The 24,468-nt window shown below is 33.9% G+C and overlaps 1 protein-coding gene across 4 annotated transcripts in view; it reads right to left on the minus strand.

The window, feature by feature from the left end:
• The window catches only part of CNKSR2 (connector enhancer of kinase suppressor of Ras 2), a 257,480-nt gene that overhangs the window by 172,530 nt on the left and 60,482 nt on the right, over positions 1 to 24,468 (minus strand). For all 4 annotated transcript variants that reach the window (XM_066248700.1, XM_066248697.1, XM_066248698.1 and 1 more), the window contains exon 4: positions 12,389 to 12,476. In XM_066248700.1, coding sequence (XP_066104797.1) covers positions 12,389 to 12,476 — 88 coding nt within the window. The remainder of the gene's footprint in view (positions 1 to 12,388; positions 12,477 to 24,468) is intronic.

Genomic DNA, 24,468 nt, shown 5'->3' on the forward strand with positions numbered 1-24,468 from the left:
CCAATCCCCTGGTAGCATATCAGGGACTCTCGTCTGAAGTTAATTTTTTCACAATAAGGTTAAGAATCACTTAACCCATCTTTCTACACCTGTTTCTTTATGCATACTATAGCAATAATGGTAAAAATTCTTTTTAGGGTCTTTGTGAGAAAAAAAATTTTTTTTGTATTTTTCTGAAGCTGGAAACGGGGAGAGACAGTCAGACAGACTCCCGCATGCGCCCAACCGGGATCCACCCGGCATGCCCACCTGGGGCGACGCTCTGCCCACCAGGGGGCGATGCTCTGCCCGTCCGGGGGGTCACTCTGCCATGACCAGAGCCACTCTAGCACCTGGGGCACAGGCCAAGGAGCCATCCCCAGCGCCCGGGCCATCTTTGCTCCAATGGAGCCTTGGCTGCGGGAGGGGACGAGAGAGACAGAGAGGAAGGAGGGGGTGGGAGTGGAGAAGCAAATGGGTGCTTCTTCTATGTGCCCTGGCCGGGAATCGAACCCGGGTCCCCCGCATGCCAGGCCGATGCTCTACCGCTGAGCCAACCGGCCAGGGCATGTGAGAAAATTTTTAAAGCCTCTAGAAAGGTGAACTGCACAGTAAGACAGTAAGACAAAAACACAGAGAGTAAGAAGACAATGAAAGCATATTACATAAACAAACAATACAGCTTTGAGAACGGGATGTGGTACAATGGTAAAGATGAGCATGTTCATACCATATAATCCAGTAATTACCCTCCTCTGTATATATTTAAATGCAAGTATATATCCAAATGTTCATGGTCAGGGGAGTGGATAAACATTCCGGAGTATATGTACACAATGAAGTACTATATGCAGCAAAAGTGAAGGAAATATACTGACTGAACAATTCTGAATAAATTCAGAAACACAATATCAAGTGAAAAAAAGTAATATGCACAATGATACTATTTATACAATGGCCAAGGACATATAAAATTGAATGAGATGTTTACAAAAGTATATAAAATTATTTTAAAAAGTGAAATAATAAACCCCCTGCAAATAAGCAGGCTGGTGAGAAGACGAAGAGCTCCAACTGTAACTAAAACAATATTGGTAATATTCTAGTTATTAAATTAGATGGCAGATCCATGAGCATTATCATGCTTTATAACACGCATTCTTTTGTATATGTAAAATATTACATAAATTTAAAAATGTAATATACTGAAGAAAACATGTCTGAGAAATAGCATCTTGTCATTTATTAGATAAAGATTTGATTAGTATTATATAGTGTGCCATAATATAGTTTTTCTGTTACTACTAATGATGATACTATCTATATTGTTAAAAGTGTTCTGGCAGGAGGCTCAGGCAACATACAATATAGTCTAGATTTGTAAAAGAACAAACCTATGAAAACAATCTATTTCAGCATTTTCATATAATATACAGTAGATTTTTAAGTTTTTGTTCATAAGTCAGGCCAGGGACAGAAAGCTGGAAAAATAACAAATTATCATGTCTCAATGTTCTAAATAGTGCTCTCTTAAAGTCTCAATTAGCATGTAATAATTTCATTATTCTTATTTTCCTTTTCATGTTGAGCCTTCATAAAATTTTCAGCTAAAAATAAGCATTTTATTTTTTACACCAAGAATGAGAATTTCTGTGTGTGTATGTGATTATATCTATTCTGACTATAATGCTACATACTAGGCCTTTGGAGTAATATAGGCATATACAGATAACATAATCTTAGCATTGCATATTCTATATATTTTTAGTTTTATATTTGACTTGACTTCAGAAAAACAAAGACGTGTTCATGCCATCGGGGTACTATGCATAACAGTTCATACTCTAACATCTGATTTACCATATTAGGATTGTATAGAAAAGCTTAGAAAGATAGTCATTTTCCTTCTTCATCATCAATTAAAACAGCTGAAGAAAACAAAGGATTAAGTAGCTGAACTACATATATATTGTTTGTTTAAATATCAGATAAAAAACAGAATAATCTTTCATATTGCCTTCAACAGGAATGCTAAGTAATATAATTCATGTTGTTTAAAAATTACATATAAAGCTTGTCCTCATTTTTGCTCTAAAATGCCCCAGTTTCAATCCCAAGAGCCCAGTCCAATTTTCAGGTCACCTAGAATGTCTGATACAGGAAGGCTCATACTAACTCTCAGAATATAGAAAAATATAGTATTTAAAGTTGTGTTTCAGATGAATGAGAGACTCTCCTGGCTGGGCTTTTATATGTTTTAAAACTAAACAAACCATAGAATATATGTTCTGCTTATCCTAATATAATTTATATCCACACTTTGAACCTTACATGTACTTAATGACCACTTGAGTCTTTTTTCTTTTTCTTTTTAGCAAGAAAGAGAGAGAGAGAATGAGGGACAGACAGGAAGGGAGAGAGACGAGAAGCATCAATTCTTTGTCGTGGCACCTTAGTTGTTCATTGATTGTTCCTCATATGTGCCTTCACAGGAGGTGGGGAGCTCCAGCCGAGCCAGTGACCCCTTGCTCAAGCCTGTGACTTTGAGTTTCAAGCCAGTGACCTTTGGGCTCAAGCCAGCAACCATGGGGTCACATCTATGATCCCAGGCTCAAGCTGACAACCCTGTGCTCAAGCTGGGGAGCTGTGCTCGAGCCAGATGAGCTTGCACTCAAGCCGGTGACCTTGGGGTTTTGAAACTGGATCCTCAGCATTCCAGGCTAGCACTCTATCCACTGCGCCACCACCTGGTCAGGCTAAATATCCCTTTTATAATTCATATTCTGTATGATTATTATGCCTTTTACAGGCCTTTACCTTTATATGTTTTGAGTTCTCCATTTTCAACTCTAGGTTATATGAATATGTGAATAAGGACGGCAAATTCAAAGATAATCAAATTAACTTCTGTATTACATGTTAACATGGATGTTTCAAAATATCTTCCTGAATTTACACAGAGTAATCAATTTGCATTAAAATCTAAAGAACATCCTAAATTCAACTGAAATCCTTTTTTTTGAAAAAAACATCAGTCATTCTAGAAATAGGTTGTTTTTCATTGCCACTAACTAGAAAAAGTAAGGAGAGCATCATTCTTTTTAACTTTTTGTGGAGTAAAAAATTAGCCCAGTTTAATTTCCAAAGGCATTCTCACTATATAAGATAACTAAAATTGCAATTTAATAAGCACCTGCTAAATGTCACGTTATCAGCTAGATCAGTTACAATATTCACAGCAACCCTACAATAGTCAAGCAAGGTGGTGATCCACTTTCCCAGATAAAGGGAAAGAATATCAAAGACAAAGTAAATTGTCTACTTCTATAGATTGTCAAGAGGCAGAACCAGTATGATAAACTTGCATTTACATTATGAAAAAACCTACTACACTACTTTGTATTAAAATTTAAGAGTAAAAGATATAAAATGTCAACTAAGAAGGTACTATTTATATAGAAGAAGCATAACAGTAAAATATAACAGCTATTGTCAATGAACTTATAGGCTAAATTTCCTTGCTAAATCCTTAATGAAACTTTAAAAATCACCTCTAGGCTACTCATTTCAACAAAATTCTGCTTTTTTAAATTTTATTTTTTTTATAATATTTACAAATATGTACTATAAGAATGTATACCACAAATACCAATTCAATAAATCCTAGAAAAGCTCTTATTTTTCTCTCTGGTATTTACCTTGAGTAAATAACCATCTGATTAGGATAAAACAAGTTAGATTATATTCAAGCAGAAATACATTTTTATAAAAGGCCTATACACTCAATATGCTCATTTATATTTTTATTTTAAAAGGTGTATTTAAAATATAGCTCAAAAATCATTTATGTGTACTGATTTATAATTGAAATGGTATAAAGATAATAAAGTGATTAGAAAGCATACATGCATAATTTAGAGAAAGCTGTCTATCGAAATGAAACATTTTCAGTATTGATCTTTGAGGAATATTTTTTCCATTTTCTAGAATAAAGATTTTAAAAAGAAACAAAATATATATCTAACAGGTGAATATGGAACAAAATCAAACAAGTGACCTGTTAGAATGTCCGAGTAACAATTTAAAGACATTATTGTAGGAAAGAGCAAAGCAGTAGTAGTTTCTGGTGCTTAGGTTTGGATGACTGTAATTCTTCTTTATAGTTTACTATGTTTTTTAAAATTAAAAAGTATCATTATTTTATGAACTTTTTAAAAGGACAAAGACACAATTTGAACTATACAGTAAATATTTTAGATATTAATGTGTGATACTAAATGAAAAAGACCATATTCAAAATACGTATGTGTATGTACAGAAAAATGAGCTGAAATAAAATAGGCCAAATGATATCAGGGATTTTCTCTAGGTAGAAGGATTATAAGCAGAGTTCTCTTTTCATTACTCCAAAAATTTTCTATAAAACAGATTTTATTACTTTTATAATTTAACAATAGAAAATAACTGGAGGAGTATAGAATAAGCAACATACAAGTCTTTATACTGCTGCACACAATAAACCAGGGCCATAAAAACTCCCTTTCAACACCTCACTGAACTTTCAGTTCCTGGTGATGATTTTCTCAGTTAAGATTTTTTTGAACAGTAAATGCTAGTTCTTCAAATTTTAGATCATGGGGAAACAAAGCGTTGACTATGCTATAGGCAAAAATTACCTACTTAGAATAGATTAATGTTTTAGGAAAGGTTTCTAAAATTTATTTTTTCTTTGCATTTCTTCTGAAATGTTATTTTACAAAAATCTTATGTGAAAAGACTACCGATCTTTTCTTCTTTTCCAACTTTCAGCTGGGAATGATCAGGGAAAGTAATATGTTTTGAACACTATTCAGAAAACCAGTGATATGCAAGGTCGTGGAAAAATGGATCTAAAATGGTTGAAAAGCCTTGGCCACTTGGCTCGGCAGTAGAGCATTGGCCCAACGTGTGTAAGTCCCAGGTTCGATTCCTGGTCAGGGCCTACAGGAGAAGTGACCATCTGCTTCTCCACTCTGCTCTCTCTCTCTCTCCCTCTTCTGCAGCCATGGCTCAATTGGTTCAAGCAAGTTGGACGTGGGTGCTGAGGATGGCTCCATAGCCTCGCCCCCAGGCACTAAAATAACTTGGTTGCCAAGCAATGGAGCAGCAGCCCCAGATGGGCAGAGTATCACTTTGGGTTTGTTGGATAGATCCTGATGGGGCGCATGCAAGAGTCTGTCTCTCTGCCTCCCCGCCTCTCACCCTCTCATTTAATTAAAAAAAGAAAGAAATAAAAAATAAAAATAAAAAGGTTGAAAAATGAGCAAGCCCATAACAAAACAGAAAGACATTTTACAATTCAGAGAGGACCATTTTAGGTAAAAAGTATATCACCAGAACTTGAATTTTAAAAGAAAGTCTTCACTCTGTATTTATGTTTTTAAAATCTGATTTTAAATGTTTCACATACTGAAAATTTTCTCAGCATATAATTCAGATTTCACTCTATATGCTGCTAAAGAAAACAAACACCAAAAGGATGGGGAACATATGTGTTCTAAATTTATCATTTAGAACAATGTCATTATTTCTTTTATCTAGTCTCTATTCCTCACCCATTTTTTTAAAATAAATTTTACTTTCTTTCTGTTTTTCACTTCACATTTGTGAACTGGTATAACACATCTAATTCTATTCTCCAATAATATAGCTATTTGTTTATAGATGACACAAGCAATTACATGGTTTGTTCAAGGTGAAATAATCATGAAGCAGGAGGGCTAGGCCTCAAGTCTGTCAGTACTGTCCCCACCCTCCTTCCCATGCCCCAAGTGTTCTAAGTTCCACCAAAGCTTTACCTTGCAATCCCACACTTTTGTGCACATTTCTTTACTGGTGACAATCTAATTAATCACTTTTGTGTTTGAATTGAACAATATAAAACTGGTACAGTAGGAATAATTTCAGGTTAAGCAGATACCCATTAGGGCAGGCATCATGGCAATTATTTCAAAGCTGACAAGTAACGCGTGGGTACCTGTCTCATTTTTCTGATTCAGTTGCTGATGGCGCTCTAAATGAAGATTCAGCTCTTTGTGAGAATTCTTTCCATTTAAGATTTTAAAATCAGTTTCCATTTATTTTCTTGAATGCATTATTATACCCAATATTATGTGAGGAGGAAAGTGTTGAGGGGAGAGTTCTTTAAAAGACTTCAAATATAACTATCTAAACCCATTACAATGAATATAAGCGAAATAGAGTCGATTAAATAAATTTCTCCAAACAGAGCTTGTTAAAAGGAATTTACATTATCTTTCCTCTCTAACATTAGCATTACTTTAAATATAAGTAGCCAATATCAGGAAGCACTTTCCACTTACTTTATAGTACCACCCCTTTGAGTTAAGATTTTAAAAAGGGCTATTTGTGACAGTTTATTTTTAGATATTGATCATCTCACTTTGCTGCAAAGGGAATAAAAATAATTAAAGTTGAGTGAATCATAATTTGAAGTATAGCATATTTCAAAGCATAACTATCACCCTGTTCAGATGAGATTTCTTGAAAGCCTGGTAATAAATGCATGCCCTAGATATATTTTTTAAAATCTACACTTTGCTAATTCAAATTGGCCTCTTTTATTGGCAGCTTAAGTTTCATTCCCATCTTCAGATACCGCATACAATTCCAAGTGAATATAGTGATTAGTGTGTGTATAGGGCTGAACAGGACCATTAGATGGACACTGACTACTTGTAAACTACATAATTTATTTTAAAATTAATAAGTATTTGACTGTGTTGTGCTCTTTTATCAAAGTAGTCTTTCTCCAAAATACATAGCATTCATGTTTTTGCTATTCTGATGACTCAGATTCATTTTAGAAAATTTGGAAAATAGAGAAAAGTAGAGTCTAAATAAAAGAAAATCACCCATAGTCTCATTATCAAGAACCAAATACAACTACTTTATTTCATTATTTTATCTATCCTCTTTATTCCTACATATATATTTTTTTCTTTTTAAAAATGTAACAGGCTTATTTTTTAGAGAACTTTTAGGTTCACAGCAAAATTGAGAAGGTAACAAGATTTCCCATATACTTCCTGTCCCCACACAAGTATGTCCTCTTTCTTCCCTAGTAATAGGGAGCAACAGACCACAGAGTCCTGAAAACTTGGTACCAAAGACAGGATACCATATAAAAGTAGAAAAATGACATATTATTTAAGAGATAATTTACAAACATTAATATGTCATGCCTATAGTTAAGTTTCTGCTAAAAGATGTTTTGTTAGCATTATGTATAGTGTTTCAGTTTTGTTAACTTCATTCTAGCACTGGCAAGCAGTTATGAAGATCACAACTCTCATTTTTAATAATAAACAAACTGAGATGTAAATTTTTTAATTTTGAAATTAAATTTAATGGTGTAACATAGATCAATAAGAGTACATAGGTTTCACATGAACAGCACTAGAGCATTTGAAATGTTGATTGCGTTGCAGGGATAGAAGATGATTTGACTTTGGGTAATGGGCACGCAATGTAACTGACATGTAAATTAATGGGTATCTCTTGATATTTTTGTGGTTCTTACATGAATAGCAGAGACAGAACTGTAGCTTTTACACAGGAGATGAAATAAAAATGAGTAACAATTCAAGCATTTAATTCCAATTTTTTCTTGAAGAGTATAAACAACATGTGCTAACCACAGGGGAAAATTGGGGCTCAGGTCAATTTAGTTTAACAAGGATGTAATGAGAACCTGCTATATATGAAAATGAGAAAGACATTTTTATTGCCTTCAAGGAGTTCATGATCCAGGAGAAGTCAGATTATTATTATTCACTGTAGAATATAACTGTCATAGACGAGATATGAAATTCTATGCAAAGTAAGTTTAAGGAATTCCTATCTCTGACCACACAACAAAGAACCATAGCTAGTAAGTCAACAAAAGGGACAAAAAAGAATCATGAAAAATAATGGAAAAGTATAGAGAAAAAGAGAAAGAACAAATAACAGGTGGGAAACAGAAGATAAAGAGAAAAGTGGTATATTTAATTTAATCCCAACCATATCAATCAATACATTAAATACAAATGGTCAACATAGGGGGAAGGTACAGATAGTTGTGTAAAAGTTTCATAAAAGGGTAGCATTTCCTAGAGGCCTTAAAGGATGGAACACACTTTTAACAGGCAGAGATAAAAATATATATGGGGCATGTTCAGAGGAGGGTTCACAACATAAAAGCATGAAAATCTAAAGTCTATTTTATGAGCAATAAGTCACTGACATGAACCAGAGTACACTTGAGACACACGAGAGTGCTGAAAATTAAAGCTGAAATTATGTTAGAACCATACTTGCAACCCGTTGAATTTCAAAAAAGAGAAGTTTGCAATCAAATTGGAAATTAGTGGAAAATTGCTGAAAGTGACAAAATGGAAGCTGGGCTTTGAAATGATTGGGCTGAAAGTGATTGAATCTAGACTAATAAGTAGATAAATTTAGGAAGTTATGAAGATATAGTTTTAATAAGAGAAACTTAATCTAATCCCCTTTAAGGTACAATAGAAAAGTCTTAGTTAAAGTTAGAGGTATTAAGATATCAAGTGGAGTAGAACTTTGGTTGCAGTGAGGAAGGCAAGAACCAAGAATAACCATGTACAGTATAGGTTTTTGCTCTTGAAGCATCTTAATGGCAACACATGAAACATGATGGAAAAATGAGTGTGAAGTAGAAGTAACTGTAATGTTATGAGCTACTTAACTCTAAAAAAACCCCAAAATAACAAAAACAAAAACAGAAAGAGGTAATATTAGAGCAAAATGTTCGAAGAAGAGCAAGACATCCTCTTCAAAACAGAGCATACAGTGGGTGGAGAGTACAGGAGTCCTTCTACATTCTGGAATATTTCAATTATGTGGAATAATTTCACCTTTTGCTCCAGACAGAAGGTACTTAAAAGTTCAACCTATAAAAGCATCTCTTTCTCCTCTATCTAATGTTTCCTGACCCGTAATTGGCAAAACTTAAACCCATTATACCTTGAAGTAAGATGCCTAAAGAAAATGTTGAGCCTAAGACTGTAGCTATTAAAAAGTTCTGTTGAGAGAACACACAAACTTCTGGGGCAATATCAGAACTGCATTTGTTTTCTCTGATGTAATTGTCAATTAAGTGTTCATACATTCTGGAAACCAACAAAAACTGAATCACTTTTTGCTTAGATGGTAGGTTTTTCAAATAGCAGAATCGTGGGTTAGTCATATCTAACACAAACCACTTCCACCACTGTGCAATTCTCTACCGGAAATTTTAATTCACTGAAAATCATTTCAGCGATTCTTTTCAATGTAACATCTGAAGGTGGGAATGACAAAGGTTTGTTCTGGAACCCAGGAGTTCTAAACACAGAAAATTCCATTTCTTTCTTTCTTTTTTTAATTTGTATTGAATTTATTGGGATGACATTGGTTAAGTCCATTTCTGACCTCACTCTATATACATAAAAGTTAAAATAAAGAAAGCTGTTCCCCAAGATCACTTTATTTAACCCCTCTTCATATGGGAAAACATTAGATATGCATGAATTAAGTGAAAATTAATATACTTGAGTATTTTCCTTCAAGATATTCAGGAAATAGTATCATAGTTGCCGTTTAGAATTACAATCTTGGTTTATAAGTTAACAAAGAGTTGGCCAATTACTCAAAAGTAAACCTTAAATTGGCCATCTAGATCCAGATGTTTGGAAGAGACACAAGAAAAACATCTAGTGTCTGTCATAATTATGCTTGGAAATAAAGTTATTTTGGAAGTTTGACAGGAGATGGGTTGCATGCTCATAGAACTGACGATAAGTATGAGTTTCTCAGGTATGAAAAAATAAACTTTTAATTTTCCCATTTAATTCTTTAGTATTTCAATTGGCTTGGGTCTCATACATAAATGAAAAGCTTAAATCATACACATAATGCAGTTATCACAGATCTTGTCATGTAGCATATGTGTTAATAATATTGCATTATTATGGGTATTTGTATGTAGATTGCTTCTGAGCACATATTTGGTATTAAGACTATGAATAATTATCATACAAACACTGTGTAACAGGTACCTTTAATTCAGAGGGAATGTCTTTCTCTCATAGTAATAGGGAAGAAACTAATAATCTATTATTCACATCTCAAATCTCTGATCAAGTATAATGCCTTTAAAAGAAACAGCTTTAGGCCCTGGCCAGTTGGCTCAGTGGTAGAGTGTCAGCCTGGCGTGCAGGAGTCCTGGGTTCGATTCCCAGCCAGGGCACACAGGAGAAGCGCCCATCTGCTTCTCCACCCTTCCCCACCCCTCCTCCTCTCCTTCCTCTCTGTCTCTCTCTTCCCCTCCCGCAGCCAAGGCTCCACTGGAGCAAAGTTGGCCCAGGCACTGAGGATAGCTCCATGGCCTCTGCCTCAGGAGCTAGAATGGCTCTGGTTGCAACAGAGCAATGCTCCAGATGGGCAGAGCATTGCCCCCTGGTGGGCATGCCAAGTGGATCCCGGCCAGGCACATGCGGGAGTCTCTCTGACTGCCTCCCGGTTTCCAACTTCAGAAAAATACAAAAAAAAAAAAAAAAAGAAAGAAAGAAAAAAAAAAGAAACAGCTTTAGAAAACAGATTTTTGAAGAAATGTCACTGGTAATACAGAAATAGAAGGAAATTATGCACAGGTTTCTATTATTGCTCTTTTACCCTTGTGCCTTAGAACAATGTATGAAAATCAGAATGACCTTGAACACTACTGTGCATGCAGACTCCTGGGCCCTCCTCAAAAGAACTCTGGGTTGCTCCCCAAGAATCTGAATTTCTAACAAGCTCCCTGTGATGAGAATGCTATTGGTGACAGACCACAATGGACTAGCATTGCCCTAGAACTGAGGTCAGCAAATAAGCATCATAGGCCAAAGTCTCTTTGTCTATTTTTGTGAAATAAGTTTCACCAGCACACAGCCACACCCATTCATTATGCACACATACAGCTGCTCTTGCATTACAGCAGAGTTGAATATTCACATCATACACCAAATAGCCTCCACCATATAGCTTACAAAGCCATTAATATTTACTCTGGCCTTTTACAGAAAAGGTTTGCTGAACTTGTCCTAAAAGCCACTCTTTTTCCTATTACCCAGTTGAGATATTTAAAATCAGAAAGAAAATTTAATGATACCAAGTATGAAGACATGCAGGGAGACTGTTAGGTTATTTCAAAGCTCATAAAATGTTCACCATCTTCACACGTGTCACAGCAATGAGCTGCCGACCTTCTCACTGCCATGATGTAATCATGATCAATGTCTGATGTATTCCAGAATTAAGTAATTAAGTCACAAAGTTACTATCCTTTTTGTAATGAGAAACATCTTAGAACCTGCTGTTTCAGAGGAGTGGTCCAAATAAAATTTGTACAGTAAAATGTGAAGCATTTAAATCTATACCAAAAAATTTCTTGTTTGAGAAAATATAGACAATATAAGAAACTCTTAATTATCCCTGGTAATAAAGGATAGAAAATAGAAGCATAAATTATATCACCAATTTTCCCAATAATCTCTGTCTCATCACATTTCACCCTCTGCTTTCCCTGTTTCTGCACCATTGGATTAGGTTAACAAATAACAGCCCTCGACAGCAGTAGCAGCAGCAGCAACAGCAGCAGCAGAAAGAGGCTGACGTCAGTCTTACAGAGTGGTGGCTGCAGGCTTCAGACCTCTCAAATGGGTTTTTGTTATTAGATTTAAATAAATTTTTGTAGGATATGTTCTAGCCAATCAGCCTCTCTACCACTTCCCCATATCTTATGCCAGGCTTGGTTTGCACATTTTTATATTAGCAGCTGCACTTCTGAAGGCATTTGATTTGAGGATCCCTGACTTAGATAATATTCAAGGTAAAAGAAAAAATCAGGTTATGTTAGTGAATTTTGTAAGAGTTAAAGGCTACTGTATATATTTGTTTGTATATAAATGAAACTAATAATTCTACTAATAAGGAAATAATAGTGTCACAGAGCAAAAGCCTCAGATTGTTATCCAAATGGTGCAGTTCAGTTTGTGAAAGGCAATATAGCCAACCCCACTAAAAGTGTGAAACTAACAGACTTGTGATCTTATTATAATGATGCCTCTGGAGGTTCAGCTTAATTTTAATTTTATATCTTCCGGTAAATAAAATCCTTGTTCATTGGGCTATGACTATGTGAATAATTTTCCAATGAATAATTATATATTTGGTTTCTTTAGAACCATTTGTCTTTGAATAAAAAACTCCCAAACCAATATCTTAAAACTCTTGGAAAATAGGAATACTTTTCTTTGATAGAATATGAAAGAGCTAATAAATTAACAGAAGGAAGTTTGTCTGTTAATACCTGTTGCACAATTGTTGTCAATTCTAAGCAGAGCTGTATGACATTGTTTCTGGTAACTGAATAGTCTGTGACAGCAGCAAATGGTGACCTATAAAGGAAAAATAAAAACTGTGATTAATAGGAACAATTTTTGAAAGGTTCCAAAAAATACAATAGCCTAAAATAAGATTTTGAATAATACAAAATAAATTGTTCACTGATAAAAATATTTAGGACATAGTTAAGAAAAAATTGAGGAAAATGGTTGGAAGAAAATTATATTCAAGAAACATTATGTTTGTTTTCTATCCAATTTCTTTCTTTTTTTAGTCCTTAATATTTAGAAGTCCTTTGGAACTTCTTACAAGGTCTGATTTGTTCCTACATCTAAAACAAATCATCATCAACAACAACAAAATAAATACTTTAGCTAAAGACAGCGTTTTAGTTTACTTTCAAATGAAGCAAAGATTTTGAGTACATAGAATATCTTTTTGAAATATTCACAATTAAGAGCCTAGAAATGATAGCTAACACTGAGGACTTAACTATGTGCCCATTATTGCACTAAATGCTTTACGTGCACTAAATAATTGTCACAAGACTTATAAGATAGGCATTATTATTATTCCCATTTTACAGATGAGAAGTCTGAGGCAGAGAAAGGTTAAGTGACAACTAGTATGTGTTGGAGCTGGTATTCAAACCCAGGAAGTCTGACTCCAAAGCCCACCCCACATGTAATTAAACATCAATCTACTGCCTCAGTAAACTTACCTAGATTTTATCTTTTACTAAACCAATTATCTATGTCACTTCACATGTATTAAGAACAAGTTGGTATGTAAATAATAAATGTATACTGGCATAAGGTCAACACTTTCAAGATTGTTATAGACAGCAGCAGCCTTTTCCAGCAAGTGTTTTGCCACCAAATGAATTCACAGTGGATTTCCATCACTCCTTGTCCTCTCTCTTGTCTGCAAATGCTAATCAGGCTTTTGTGGGGCCAAAGCTCTGATGATTTGAGAAGCCCAGTTTATGGAAAACAACAAAATCACAAATATCAAAGAAGGCATGGGGGTGAAACTTAGTCAAATTACTAGAATCTTAATGTTTTGCACCTCTATTAACCTCTCTTTAGGCAATTTACTAGAAATGCTTATATGAAACTGTTTTGTGGTTATGAACTGCATTTGTCTTTCTTCTAGAAAATTCTGCAACTCAAATGTCTCCCACTGTTACAGGGGTCCATATATGAGAGGTCCTTTATTGGTTATATAATTTTAAAAGATATTTCATTTACATTTTTTATTTTGGTCATTCAAATATCTACGTAGTGGCATATCATCATAGATTTAATTTGAATTTCTCCTACTTATATGCATTTTCCATATTTATGTTAAATATTATCTATATCTAATAGCTGTCAGTATGTCTCTACTAATTTTCAAATGGGTAATGATGCTGAACATCTTTATGTGCATATCTGATATTCATATACACTCTTTAGTGAAACAAACCCTTTGCCCATTTTCTATCTGGATTCTTGGTTTCCTTACTATTGAGTTTAGGGAGCTGTAAATATACGTTGTATGCAAGTCCTTCATAAAGTAAGTTATCTGTAATATTTCTTCTCAGTCTATGGCTTGGCTTTTCATCCTCTTAAGTAGGATCATTAGCAGATCAGAAGTCTTTAATGAGGTTAAATTTATTGATAATTTCTTCTCTGGTTTTTAACTAGGAAAACTTCACCCAAACAAAAGTAATTTTTTCTTCTAAAAATTTCATAATTTTATTTTTTACATTTGGATTTATGATTCATTTTTGAGTCAATTTTTGTGTAAGATGTGATGTTTGTGTTGAGGCTTACTTTTTTTCTAAGCTTACTCAAGCGTTCCACCACTGTTTGTTGAAAAGGCCATGTCCACTGAATTACCTTTACTTCCTATGAAAAATCATACTTATAAAGGAATAGTTAGTTCTAGACTCTATGTGTCTCTCCTGCCACCAATACCGCAATTTTGATTACTGAAATTATATAATATTTAAAATAAGATAAATTTATTTTCTTTTCAAAATTGATTAACTATCCCAGGTCCTTTGCTTTTTAGTTTTAATTTTAATTTTTTTTTTGACAGAGACAGAGAGAGAGTCAGAGAGAGGGACAGATAGGAACAGACAGGAAGGGAGAGAGATGAGAAGCATCAATTCTTCATTGTGGCAACTTAGTTGTTCATTCACTGCTTTCTCATATGTGCCTTGACTGGAGGGCTCCAGCAGAGCAAGTGACCCCTTGCTCAAGCCAGCGACCTCTGGGCTCAAGCCAGTAACCATGGTGTCATATCTATGATCTCAGGCTCAAACCAGTGACCCTGTGCTCGAGCCTGGTGAGCCTGCACTCAAGGCAGCGACCTTGGGGATTTGAACCTGGGTCTTCCGTGTCCCAATCCAAAGCTCTATCCACTGTGCCACCGCCTAGTCAGGCTCCTTTGCTTTTTAATATAAATTTTAGAATCATATTGTATATAACTATTAAAAACTCCTCTGGGCTTTTATGTTAATTTCATTAAACACATAGGGAGATTTGAGCAGAATTGACATCTTTACCAAGTTGAGTCTTCCAAACATGAATACAGTGTGTCTCTCCAATTATTTAGGTCTTGTTTGATTTCATACATAATTGTTTTACAGTTTTCATAGACATATCCTATAGAAATTTTGCTAAATTTATAGTATTATTATTTTTGGAGCAACTATAAATTGCACCATGTTTGTTTGTTTTTTTCATTTTTCCAAAGCTGGAAACGGGGAGGCAGTAAGACAGACTCCCGCATGCGCCCGACCGGGATCCACCCGGCATGCCCACCAGGGGGTGATGCTCTGCCCATCTTGGGGCGTCACTGTGCTGCAGTCAGAGCCATTCTAGCGCCTGAGGCAGAGGCCACAGAGTCATCCTCAGCGCCCAGGCCAACTTTGCTCCAATGGAGCCTCGGCTGCGGGAAGGGAAGAGAGAGACAGAGAGGAAGGAGAGGGGGAGGGTGGAGAAGCAGATGGGTGCTTCTCCTGTGTGCCCTGGCCAGGAATCGAACCCGGGACTCCTGCACTCCAGGCCGATGCTCTACCGCTGAGCCAACCGGCCAGGGCCTAAATTGTACCATGTTTTAAATTTTGGTTCCCAATTGTTCATTGTTAAAATATAGGAATATCATTAATTTTTGTGTATGGACTTTGTATCCTATAATCATGCCAAATTTACTTACTAGTTCTAGAAGACATGTTGGACGTATCTTGGAATTTTCTCCACACAGACACACATTAATTATAAACAGGAGAAATTTATTTTCCTCTCCAATCTCTGTTTTTTATTTCCTTTTCGTGCACACAGCACTGAATATTACTTCCAATATATTTGTACATAGTAGGGGTGAAAGTAGAATACCTTTCCTTATTCCTAGCCTTAGTAGGAAATCATTCAGTCTTCAAAAATAAAGTATAAGGTTAGCTCTTACTTTTTATAAATGCTTTATCAAATTCTGGTATTACCGCTCTATTCTGATATTGCTGAGAATTTCTCTGCTTGGGTACAGCATTCTGCCAATTTTTTTTTTACATTAACTGAAACAATCATATAATATTTGTTCATTACCCATTGATGTGGTAGAATACCCTGATTTATTTCCAAGTATAAAAGCAGTCTTGCATACCTGGAGAAATCCCACTTAATCACAGTATAAAATTCTATTTATATATGGTTGAATATGATTTGCCAATATATTGTGGAAGACGTTAACATGTAAGTTCAAGGGAGATATGGGTCTGTAGTTTTCTTTTTTCTTTTGTACTATCTTCGTCAGGTACTAAGATCAAGATAACAACTGTCTCATTTCTAGAATAGATTGTGTAGCATTGGTGTAATTTCTTCTTTAAACATTTAGTAGAAAGCATCTGGACCTGCAACCTTTTTATCAGAAATCCTGAAGGGATTCTAATTATAATTAAATTTCTTTAATAGTTATAAGATTACTCAGAGTATCTATTTCATCTTGGGTAAGTTTTGGTAGTTTGTACTTTTCAAAGAATTGGTCCATTTCATCTAAGTTGTTCATAATATATAAAGTGTTATTTGTAGTATTCCTCTATTATTTTTTAATTTGGTTGACCTCTCTACTGTGTTTGTTTTCAGTTTCATTGATTTCTGCTCCTTTATCATTATTATTTAATCCCTTCTGTTTGTTTTGGGCTTAATTTGCTATTATTTTCTTATTTCTTTTCATTGTAAGGCTATTTAACATGAGATCTGCTCTCCTAACAAAATTTTAAGTGTACAAGAAAGTACTGTTAATTGTAGGCAGACTGTTCTACAACAGACCTCTAGAATGTCTTTATCTCACTTAACTGAAACTTATGCTAGTGGATTGGCAATATATATTTTCTTTTTTTTTCTCTCTCCCTTTTTTTTCAGAGACAGAGAGGGAGTCAGAGAGAGGGATAGATAGGGACAGACAGACAGGAATGGAGAGAAATGAGAAGCATCAATCATTAGTTTTCCGCTGCGACACCTTAGCTGTTTATTGATTGCTTTCTCATATGTGCCTTGACTGTGGGGCTAGGGCAGACTGAGTAACCCCTTGCTCAAGCCAGAGACCTTGGGTCCAAGCTGGTGAGCTTTTTGCTCAAACCAGATGAGCCCGCGCTCAAGCTGGTGACCTCGGGGTCTCAAACCTGGGTCATTCGCATCCCAGTCTGACGCTCTATCCACTGCGCCACCGAGTGGTCAGGCTTTCGATTTTCTTGAGATGGGAGCTTAGATAATTGATTTGAGATATTTTTTCTGATATAGCATTTGGTGCTATAAATTTCCCTTTCATCATTGTGTTAGCTGTGCCACAAAAATTATTTGTTCTATTTTCTTTCTGTTCAATGCATTTCTCTTTATTTCCTTTGAAATTTCCCCTTTTATCCATGGATTATTAAGAAGTATATTTTTTTGCTTTTTAGTTTGATTCCATTATGGTTAAAGAATACATTCTGATTTCAGTTCTTTTAAATGTATTGAAGTTTGTTTTATGATGCAGGTCTACCTTGGTGAATGTTCCATAGGTACTTGAATTAGTATGCTGGATAAAGAATTTTAAAAATGTCAATTATATCATGTTGCTTGATGGTGTTGTACAGCAGTTCAAAATATTACTGACTTTCTGTCTACTAGTTTTATCATTTTTTCAGAGAGTAGAGATGAAGCAGCCAACTATAATTTGTCTATTCTACTTCTGTCAGTTTTTGTTTCAAGTGCTTGGATGTTCTGTTATTTGGTACATACATCTAATCAGCAATTTCTGTTTCTTCTTGTTTTAATTGTCTATTTAAATGATCATCTATTATATTTTGGCTTTTTTGTTTTTAATTTGAATGTAATATTCACATAATACATATTAACCATCAGCTTCTCATATTTTTCCCAGTTTGTCATCTGTCAATATACTTGGTCATGTTTTTCAATTTTGGGTAGTCAGAGTTAAACAGTATATTTCTTTTCATTTTAATCCACATTTTAAGTACTTAGTAAGTCTTTCTACATCTAGAAATAATTTTGTCTACATTTTCTGTAGTTTTTTACAGATTTATGTTTTCTACTTAAATAAATGATATACCTAAAATGATTTTAGTGTTCTATCTTAATTTATTTTCCAAAAGCTTAACTAAATGACATACTACCATTTATTAAATTACCCTTTCTTTTTCTAGTGGTTTTAACATATTGTTTTCTGAATGATTCTATATCCTACAGTCTGTTATGGGCTGTCTTTGACTAATTTGTTCCTATTTCAAAACTGAGTGTATTTTTATATGTATATATTCATATTATTCACATATATATTACTAAAACAGAGGGAGACATTATGAATTCAAATGAAGTTAATTATAAAAATATATGTAATTAATCTATGATCTTAGTTTAAAAAATTAACCTATTTAATTTTAAGTAGAAGCAGCTGAAAAAAAAACTATCTTGATGGATGTTTTCTAAACCTGAGTTGTAGAGATGGTTGCATAACTGTATCTAAATTTATTAAAACTCATTAATAACAAGTGAGTGAATTTTTATAGAATGCAAATTAGGCCCAATAAAACTATTTTTAAAAATGATATAAAATATAAGCACTTCTAAGAAGAATAATTACTAAAAAGTACTATCTAAAGAGCAGTTTATGATGCATTTTTTGCTGCATAAAACTTATTTTAATTAAGAATTCAAAAATGATTCTGGCATTTTTAGAGTTTCAATTGTGAGATTTGAAAAGATCAAAGACTGTTAATAAAATCAAAAAATTTCAAGAGTGATGAGATGAAATACAGCATGAATTTTGCCATAAATACTTAAAAGATTCACATTTATTCTTCACAATATACCAAAAGAAATATTCATTGATGACTGAATGATTGTAGCAAACTGAATTCCAAAGTATCTTTTTCCACTTTCTTGACCACTCATATTTCAAATTGAACAAGCTTCTCACTCAAGATTAAATGTCAAGAAAACTGGAAAAAAATATAAACATATACCAAGAGAAACACCAATTTTATCTTGTAGTGAAATCCACTTACGTTTTTAATTTTAAAGACAAATCATATACAACATATCAAGAACCATTCTTAGCCAGCAGATATTAATGTTTGGTATGGTTATTCTAGTTGTCTTTGTACATTAAAAAAAAAAAGATGATACACAGGGTTCCAATCTCTGTGATTACCAAAGATAATCACTCAATAATAACTTCATTATCATCTACAAATGGATCTGAGCATAATAAGCTTAAAGAAAAACAAATTAAAGAGAGGAATTAGTTCTTAACTTTAAAGAAAACCCAAGTTATAACTTAGGTCACCTACAAAAAGAACACAGTAGCTTTAAAATAAAAGAAATTAAATTCCTGGCAGTAAAGGTTTTTGATGCCAGAAAGTTTTTTTTTTTTAACCCTTGGCTCATCAAAACATGTCTGTTACAGAAACTACTGAATTTAGTTCTTAAAAGTTAAGCAATTTTTTAAATCCTATGGATAATATAATACTTATTCTTCTTTCTATTCCAAAGGTTTATTGTCCTATGTGAAATTATTTTTTGTCTGTTTTCTAACAAAAGCATCACTTTAACAAAAAGGCTACTAATGGTTAAGAAATCCTAACAAATTAGAAGTTAATAAGGAAAGCTAAAACGTAAAGGAAGTTACTAAGAAAATCTGGAAGGCCTTACTATTCTTGGCACAGCTGAACCGGAAGGGCAGTCCATGGACAGTGGCAGCACTACACCACTGCTCATCTTTGGAACAAAAGGTGCCCAATAACAGCAGTGAGCACATGAAAGAAAATAAGACCCAACAACAATGAAGATACTATTTCCCAACTTTCTTAGATATGGCAAAAGATTTCAAAGAAATCTTATTTTCTTTAGCACCTGTTAAAAATGAAACAACAGACCCAAAATGGAGTCACTTGTGCTAAAGCCCATGTCAACAAACCAATACTTAATGGCAGTTTCAGCTTTTCCCAGGAGTGGATTTTAAACCAATCAGCCTGATAAAAACTAGTACGGTAGTCTGCTAGATAAGACCCCTGAAGTCCCTGGTCACTATGGGAAGGTGCCTTTGCCTGAAACAACTCTTTGGTTTGTAATTTGTTCCCTCCTTTCTACCTATAAAATTCTTCCATTTTGTATAGCTCCTCTGAGCTCCCTTCTGCTTACTATATGGGATGCTGCCTAATTTATAAACTGTACAATAAAGCCAACTATATTTTCAAATTTATTTAATTGAATTTTGTGTTTTAACATACCCTAACTCTTATGCCTCAACACTTTAAATGTTTTCAGTGATATAAAAAATATCACATTAATCCCTTCAAAATAGAATGGTCTTGAAAGGTATTTAGGAAACAATAAGAATTAGGAATTTATGCTAAAAATAAAAGAATAAATTTTCACTATAAATAGCAAACTAAACTTCTAAAACAATACTTTTGAACATTTTTAATGATTTTATTATACAACATGATACATGCATTGATCTGTAAACCCCCAAGTATAGATTGATTTGGCAAAGTCATATAAAACTTCAAGAAAGATAAGGTGTGAAAAACAGCAGAATGTAGGTTAAAAATAGACAAGTAATCCATGCATTGAAAATAAACAGTAAAGCTACCAACTGTGATTCATCTCTGAGGCTTTTCCTCTGGGAAAGTCTGCTGTTTCATTCAAATCAATATTTAAAATGGGAGGAAAAAGGAATATTGTTAGACTTAATTTCTGTTAATAAATGTAAAGAGCCATTTTTTCTTTTAAATAAATCTTATTTGAATGGAAGCGCCACTGAAATTGCTGTTTTTATGAATGGAAACATTTTTCTCTATTACCTGACCTCTTAAGCCTTAAACATTCAAATTTTTCAATGATACTAAAAGATATCTAATTGATGCCTTCAAAGTACCAGGAGAAATAAACTTTCAATAAATAAAATTCTATATAGCTATTTATATTATGAAGGACAAAAACAGAAAAGTAGTTCCCGACAATTTGAAGAGAAATACCAGCTTGCAAGTAAATGCTTACAGCATTCAAAAGATGTAGCATGACTAAGGAGCATGATCAAGAAGAAATAAGAAGGGCTTTGGTGTCAGACAAAAATAGATTCAGATTATAATTTTCATACTAGATGAATAACTTCAGGCAAGTTACTTAATGTCTCGTATATAAAATGGGGATAATGATACATGTTTTAGGAGATTTCAGTCAGTTGATATATGTAAAGTACCTAGTTCAGTATCCAAAGTTAAACATTTTTGCTTATTTTTCTTTTCCTTTCTCCCCCATCAAGTGACATAAAATAAAATTGTAATAAAAATCTATCATATTGCTGTGCAGGCAAGTTTTCCCCAAAATGTAATAAGAAATTTAATGCCAAAAATATATTGCTTTTAAAAAATTAAGCCAGCTGCTTGACATAAAAATAACTATATTTAACTGGCAGAATTATACCATACTATACACCAAAGAAATAAACTAAGGTTTAAGACCCAATGCTTGTCAATATTTAATTGCAGTGGCCATTTTAAACCCTCCAAATTAAAGCAAATTATACTGACAAATCAAGCTACCAAAATTTTTTGGTCAATATCATTTTTATGGAACATTTATAATTAAATACTTAAGTTTTGAGTTCTTCAAAATCAAACAAAAATAAAAAGGCAAGACATATTCTTAACTTTAAATAAATAAAGCATAAAGATAGATTAGTTCTCTTCTAGAACTTAAAACGAAATGAACAGACATAGTAACTAAATTTAGTTAGAGAGGATTTAGTGACTTAAACCATGATTCTACAAGTCACAAATTTTTTTAGTGTTTATCTTTTGTGATTACATAAAGACAAACACATTGTACATATTCCTTCTGTGGCTTTGTGAACAAGGTTAATGAATTGTAGAATATTAGTGCTTAGAAGAGAACTTTAAATTCTGTAGATCTTATATTCTTATTCTAAAAAGAAAATAAAAGCAGAGGTTAAGTCCAAGGTTACCCAGGGCTTGAGGCAGAACTGAAACTCAACTCTTAATCAGTTCCCTGCTCTTTATGCTACTGCAGGATAAATTTCAGCAGGGATTCACAATAATGGTCAGAGAGAACGCTGCTGTTTTTGGCTTTTCTAACATTGATCAATGTGTTTTGTTGTCTGTGGTTTGTAGGATCCAATGAAACAAGACGCCATGTGGAGTGTTGTCTTGCTCATTTGCTGCTACCTAAAAATATTTTTTTCTTTGAAAAGAATAAAATATAAGTTAAATACAAACCCATTAACAATTACTAATAAAATTTTGGGCTACCTTTGTTTGTTGGAAAACAAACAGACTAAACATTTCACCTGGCACAGTTACAGATAAAATCCTATTTCATTTAAATTGATGATTTCGAGATCTTCTGAAATGTATGTGGATAAGCATACACATGTAGGAGCAGTTAAGATTCTCCTACAACCCATGGCAAGAGGAGGAAGCAAAGTCTAGCTCCCAAACAGAGTACCAGCACTCATCATTTGCCTTTCTCTTTCCCATCACCACTAAAACATTAAGAATCTATGGAAAAAAGGGTAGTTAATAGGATACAAAACTATTCTGAATAACAAAGCATTTCACACAAAAAAAAATGTCTTCGAAGAGGAGTTTTCACTTTATCTCACAACCAATTCATGCATTCCAGTTTCCATGAGTGTTAAGTATACACACTAAATTGATGCTGGTAAGGTCACATATCCTGATTCCCTAACCTACCACATGCTTCCAGTCCTTATCTTACTTAACCTCACATCAGTCCTTGGACCCTTCTGACACAGCAGTCCTTGGACCCTTCCTTTTCCCCTAAAACTTTTTACTCCCGTCTTAAACGTTCTTCCCCTCCACACACAACAGAGGTAATTTTGTGAGGTGATGGATGTTTTAACTAACCTTATTGTAGTAATCACTTTGCAATACAAATGTGTATCAAACCATCGTGTTGTACATCTTAAACTTACATAATGTTATATGTCAGTTTTATCCAAATAAATTTGAAAAAAGAAAACACTAAAATCTCACTTAAAAGACAAAAAAAAAAAACCTCTTTACTGCCTTTGCTTCCATGAAACCACTTTCAACTAATTCTCTCCCACCTCTCTAGTTATGTCCTGCTATCTTTTTTCATTGTTAAACTTCTAATCATTCAGTTTTGGGGGTCCACAGAGCTCAGCCGTCATCCCAGTTCTTATCCTTCACTCAAGGATATTTATCATTTATCCACTATAGGTTAGGAACTCTTCTAGAGAATTGAGATTTCACTGAACAAAGAGATGAAAATCCCTACTGTCGTCAAGCATGTCATACAAAGAACAGTCGCACAAAAACATTAAGAATAATACATTAGTAAATTACGTAGTATGTTAGAACTACTTTAAGTGTTATGGAAAATAAACAGAGCATAGTAAGAAGAATCTACTCTCTAATTCTCCTTAGACCAGCATATTAATATATTTATGACTTTAATTATTACCTATATTTTAACTCTTCCCAAATTTCTAGCAACCAGGTATCTTTATGAGCAGCAATCTTCTAATGACTTACATATTCTCCAGTCATCACAATTTATAATGCCTAGCACTCAACTCAGTACTGCCCATAACCTGTTCCTCCTATTTTGAAAATGGCATACCCTCTGCTGGTTTAAGCCAAGTCAGATACCTTTTACTTAATATTTCTCTTTTCCTCAGTCTCTCGATCTTACTTGTCACCAAGTCTTATTTATCTGCATAAATATCTCCAACATTCTTTCATCCTCACTGTTGCTTCTGTAATTAATGAAAATTCTCAATAAACAGCAGTGGAGAGGATCACTTCTGTAGTCAGATACCTGCACTGAATCCTGGCTCCACCACTTACTTGCCATTTTTAAAATTGAATTTATTGGGGCGACACGGGTTAATTTGTTTGGTTTTTTTTTTTATTAATTTGGTTTTGAACCTAAGCTCTGTAAGTGCTACTTTTCCTATCCATAAAATAATGATAACCCTCTCATGGTTACTTTATTAATTGAGAGCAGCTGGAAGTATTAACATCAGAATCTCCAACAGTACATGATCAGTTTCTAAAATAGCCTCTTAACTGGTTTCATTTCTTCTAGCCTTACTTTTCTTTATTTTTTCCAAACACTATAGCTCGTAATCTTCAAAATTCACAGATATAAACACAATGACCCTAAATAGTTCCCAACTGCCTTCAGCATTAAGTCCAAATGCCTTAGCATGGCAAAGATTTCTTTTTCTTATTTTCTTCTTTGTCTTTCCTTTTAAAAACTTAATCTGTTAAAAAGCATCATCATAACTGGCAAATCAGCCTGGAACTGATCTTTTCCTTAAAAGATAATCAAAATAAAACTTCAGTTGTCTTTTTTTCCACCTTTAAGTATATACTTCATTTTTATGGTCAAAATGTTAAATGGTGTTTTATTTGATTGATCACCATGGTATGATATAACATATACTTCAGGCTTTTGTCACATTTCCTCTTCCTATGATACAAAC

The sequence above is a fragment of the Saccopteryx bilineata genome, chromosome X, assembly GCF_036850765.1.
Source record: "Saccopteryx bilineata isolate mSacBil1 chromosome X, mSacBil1_pri_phased_curated, whole genome shotgun sequence".
Lineage (NCBI taxonomy): Eukaryota > Metazoa > Chordata > Mammalia > Chiroptera > Emballonuridae > Saccopteryx > Saccopteryx bilineata.